Source organism: Littorina saxatilis, linkage group LG9 (assembly GCF_037325665.1).
Source record: "Littorina saxatilis isolate snail1 linkage group LG9, US_GU_Lsax_2.0, whole genome shotgun sequence".
Classification (NCBI taxonomy): Eukaryota; Metazoa; Mollusca; class Gastropoda; order Littorinimorpha; family Littorinidae; genus Littorina; species Littorina saxatilis.
In genome coordinates, this window is record NC_090253.1 from 7,250,970 (window position 1) to 7,255,969 (window position 5,000).

At 44.0% G+C, this 5,000-nt stretch overlaps 1 protein-coding gene across 1 annotated transcript in view; it reads left to right on the forward strand.

Moving 5' to 3' along the window:
* Positions 1–5,000, forward strand: part of LOC138975177 (uncharacterized) — a 28,619-nt gene that overhangs the window by 5,338 nt on the left and 18,281 nt on the right. The window contains exons 7-13 of the mRNA XM_070347836.1: positions 281–396; positions 863–987; positions 1,984–2,076; positions 2,175–2,347; positions 3,309–3,404; positions 3,605–3,733; positions 4,929–5,000. The exon at positions 4,929–5,000 is cut by the window's right edge and continues 72 nt beyond it. Coding sequence (XP_070203937.1) covers positions 281–396; positions 863–987; positions 1,984–2,076; positions 2,175–2,347; positions 3,309–3,404; positions 3,605–3,733; positions 4,929–5,000 — 804 coding nt within the window. The remainder of the gene's footprint in view (positions 1–280; positions 397–862; positions 988–1,983; positions 2,077–2,174; positions 2,348–3,308; positions 3,405–3,604; positions 3,734–4,928) is intronic.

Consider the following 5,000-nt stretch of genomic DNA (forward strand, 5'->3'; position numbering starts at 1 on the left):
TGTTTCATTTGTTAAAATCTAATGGAGTGATGGACGATAGAAGTGGCTGATTTCGTCTTACACAACTAAGGCACTGACTGTCTACATATTAATTGACTCATGTCGACTGAATTTGTCACTTAACTGGGTCAGCAGAATCTGATAACCTTCATTCGTTGTGTTGGCATTGGTATTTAGGTGTGCTTACTACAAATGTAAAGAAATCAATCTTTTATTGTCATGCAATAAGAGGTACAATGACATATAGAAGTTGAGCTAAGTTTAGGTTTGATATACACAGGGTGAATACTACATTGACCGAAGGAACAATAAGCTGTACCTGTGGCCCAACACGCCGCACCAAACGCTGACGTCATCAGATATTGTTTACGCTTCCATGATAAATGAGTGCATCACGTGAGTATGACGTCTTCCGATCAAGCAATCTAATGTAAATGTGAGAAAGGTTCTGATTTTGTTTGTCAACTAGTTTTATGTCTCTGTCGCGTTGATGGTACTTAAAGGCCCCCAAAAAAATTGTCTGTTTCTGGTCACCCGACCGACCCTAAATTTCGGCGCCGACCCTAAACTTTTTTTTTCCAAACTCAAAATCGAAAGTCCGCTGACGATTTGTAAATGTGTTGAGTGTCTTGTCTCTATGTATAGTGAATCCAGTCTCTTTGCGCGATTTTTAAAGTTAGTTTTATTGGTCTACATTTGGGGTAAAAAAAAAATCAAAAAGAAATAAAAAAAAAATCCCTACCTACCGACCCTATTTTTTTTAGCCATGTTACCAGAAACAGACAATTTTTTTTTTTGGCCTAATACCGTCTCCTTCGATTTACGCCTGAAGGATTGCTTCACGTGTGTACGTTTTGTTCAGCATTGAAAACACCGCACACAACGTTCACTTTGAGGACTTCTCTCTGGAAGCCTGTCGTCACCATGGTTTCCAACTGAACGCCGCCAGGAATATCACCATCAAAAACCTGGAAATAAAAAACACAGGTATGCCCCATAGATTACATGTTTTGGTGAAGAAAGGCACGTGTTAGAAAATTGTGTTGGACATAATTATGAATCCTTCACTATTTTTACATTTAGTCAAGTTTCTTTTCCTTCGAGTGGACAGGATGGTGTGTGTGTAGTGTGGGGGTGGTGGGGGTGTACGATTTTTACCATACAATGGAGGCACAAAGGAAGATACTCAGAGTATATATCTGTCCACTTTGGGAAAATCCCGAAACAGTGGGAACGGGGGAAATGAGGGAGGGGGAGGGTGTGGACGGGCTGAAGATCTACAATCAACCCAACACACAATATTTTCAATATCTTTAAAACTTAGGTAGGACATCGTAATGTTTAGGACTTCTTGTATAATTTAACGCTTTTCTCAACACAAATTGAGCCTCATTGAATCATGTTATTGCGTGTTGTGAAACTTTTAAATAAGTTACATAGCTATCTCTCTCTGTCTCTCTCTCGCTATCTCTCTCTCTCTCTATCTCTATCTCTCTCGCTCTCTCTCTCTATCTATCTCTGTCTCTGGCTGTCTGTCTGTCTGTCTCTGTCTCTGTCTCTCTCTCTCTCTCTCTCTGTCTATCTCTCTCTCTCTCTCTCTCTCTCTCTCTCTCTCTCTCTCTCTCTCTCTCTCTCAGGGCGGGGACGTAGCTCAGTTGGTAGCGAAAGTCTCAGGGCTTGGAAAACACGAAGACACGCATGCATCATCTCTCGTCTCCGATTATCATGATCGTATTTCGATACTTTGACGAGACAAACCCAATGCTGGTGTGTCGAAGAAGACAGCCACAGCGGGCTTGTTCGAATCAAAGTATCACACCATATCTTCAACGTATTACCAATACCTGTCCCAATATAGACCAGTTGGTCTAAGAGGACGTTAAACCCTAATAGTCAGTCAGTCTCTCTCTCTAACAACAAAACAAAACACACACACACAAAACCAGCAGAAATGTACAGATTGATTTGCTGACACAATTTCAGGAGGAAACGGTGTCCACTGCAGCGGGGACTGTCGGTCAGTGTCTGTTCTGTCCTCTGACATCCATGACGTCAACGGGGGAATCTTCATGGGAGGTACGTGGTTGTGCAAAAAAACGGGTTGTGCAAGTTTATTTGCAACAGCAAACGTCTGATCTGTTAACGAACTTGAGCATGGACTGCTGACTTTGCAGGGGGAGAGCGGACTCAGCTGGTGTCCTCCCAGAACGTGATCCGTGACAACCACATCTGGCAGCATGCCCGTCTGGCCGCCTTCCCCAACCACGCCATCTTCCTGCAGGGCGTGCACACCACTGTGTCCCACAACCATCTGCACCACGGCCAGTACACCGGCATCTGGTGGGAGGTGAGTCATCTGTAGACAGCATGCATTGCACACCACTGTGTCCCACAACCATCTGCACCACGGCCAGTACACCGGCATCTGGTGGGAGGTGAGTCATCTGTAGACAGCATGCATTGCACACCACTGTGTCCCACAACCATCTGCACCACGGCCAGTACACCGGCATCTGGTGGGAGGTGAGTCATCTGTAGACAGCGTGCATTGCACACCACTGTGTCCCACAACCATCTGCACCACGGCCAGTACACCGGCATCTGGTGGGAGGTGAGTCATCTGTAGACAGCGTGCATTGCACACCACTGTGTCCCACAACCATCTGTACCACGGCCAGTACACCGGCATCTGGTGGGAGGTGAGTCATCTGTAGACAGCATGCATTGCACACCACTGTGTCCCACAACCATCTGCACCACGGCCAGTACACCGGCATCTGGTGGGAGGTGAGTCATCTGTAGACAGCATGCATTGCACACCACTGTGTCACACAACCATCTGCACCACGGCCAGTACACCGGCATCTGGTGGGAGGTGAAACTTCGATAGCTAAGACACAACGGAAAATCGAAGAATTTAAAGCAGTTTTTAAAGCCACCTGATGTAAACGCGTAGTGTAAGACACTCGCTTCGTTCGGCTTTTTCTGCTGAACGCTCTCCCGCCTGGACAATGATAACAGTTAATACGTCCACACAAAAAAGTATTCGACTCCTTGCAAGAAAGTCAATGAAACTTGGTAATATTGTTCAAATAGATAGCTAGATGCCCGAGCAATGAATGAAAGCCTTAGGGGCTCCGTACACTGGGTGTGAGAAGTTCTGGATGTGTGATGATTAGCCCGGACGTTTACCATACATTGACTATGAATAAAATGTTTGTTTAAAGCGTTGTGCCAATGGCAGCAAGAAAGTAAATGATTTAAAACTCCTGCACGATTTTGTTATTGAATATATCTATCGTTTCCAGGGCAACGACCACGTGATAGAGTACAACCATATCCACCACATGTGTATCAACGCGAGTGACTGCGGCGCCATCCACAGCCTGCGAGACTGGACGTTTGTAAGGATGACATTATGCCGCTGAGTAGACAAGTATAAAGATTAAAATGCAAAACATGCAGGCAAACAGTGACACTGATTTCCACAAAAATGTGTAAGATTGTATCACATTGAGTAACTGGTTCTTTGAATTAAGACTTTGTGCTTCCTTGGATGTTCTCTGTCCCTATTTAACTGGTTTTGTGTGATACCATGTTTCAGCGAGGCAACGTGATTCGCTACAACCACGTGCACGACACGCGACGTCTGATGCCCGGGGCCAGTGTGCGGGGCATTATGCTGGATGATGAGTATGCTGCCGTCCTAATCGAAAACAACGTCCTTTACGACGTGAGTCGCTCTCAACAACTTTAGGCCTAAAAAAAAAATAGGTGTGGTTACGGTAACCCGACCTACCCTATTTTTAGGGGCCGATCCTATAACTTTTTATTACATTTGTCAAAAAAACAAAAACAAAAACGAGTGCAAAAAACGCAATGAAAGCGAAAGCGCCCGTGTCGCACACTTATTTCCCTGTCAAGTAGGTTTAATTTGTACACATTAGAAAAAAAAATAAAAAAAATAAAAAGTGATTGCCTACCTACCTACCCTATTTTGTTTGGCTATGTTACCGTAACCACACCTATTTTTTTGTTGTTGGCCTTACTCGGATATCATGTGTGATGAATGGGTGCTGTTAGATGTTGTGCAGGCTTTTACATGAGTTGAAATTTGTTTGTTTATTTGTTGCTTAACGTCCAGCCGACTACGCAGAGCCATATCAGGACGAGGAAGGGGGGGATGAAGGGGGCCACTTGTCAAGCGATTCCTGTTTACAAATGCACTAACCCATTACTTGTGTCCCAGCAGGCTTTAGTAAAACTAAATTAATACCTACTGGAAGATTACCAGTTTCCAGTATGTTAAAATAGGCTTAACCTATCTACTGCTGGACTTACATCAGAACACTAACAGATTAAACTATACATGAATCTTGAGACAAGCGGCAAGAGAAGAGATTTTTGGAAAAAATACAGGTGAATGAGCAAGAAGGCAGAAAAAAGAAAAGAATTCATGAAGAAAAAGAGAGCAATACAGGAAAGAGGAACCAAAAATCTACCTAACAGCAAACTAGAAAGCTCCTGCGGTTCCAAAAACAGGAGGGGCCTTTAATTTCATAACCGCAGTGGGGCGGGAACATGAGTTGAAAGTATCTTTCCACCTGAAGACAAAACAGCACACTCATAGTTCTAGTTTGGGTAAAAATAAACGTTCCAGCAACCCAGTATTTTAGTTCTTTCCTCCTTGAATTTGGAACGTTAGCCGTCTATCTGTTTTCTGTTGTTTTCTTTACTTTGATATTTGCTACAACATTTATTCAACAACGGATTGCTGTTCTGCACAAAAATCAACCAGGCCATTGGATGTTGGTAGCTGTGCAATTATAACCTTATCACACGTAAAAGCCTAGACAAATCAGCGGTTGCTGACAAGGTGGGCTATACAAGGAGGAACGTGCCTTTAACGTGTCTGTTAACTCTTCCAGAACGACATCCACGCCAACATAGGGGGTGGCCGTGACAACGTGATCCGTTACAACGTCATGTTCAAAGCCAGA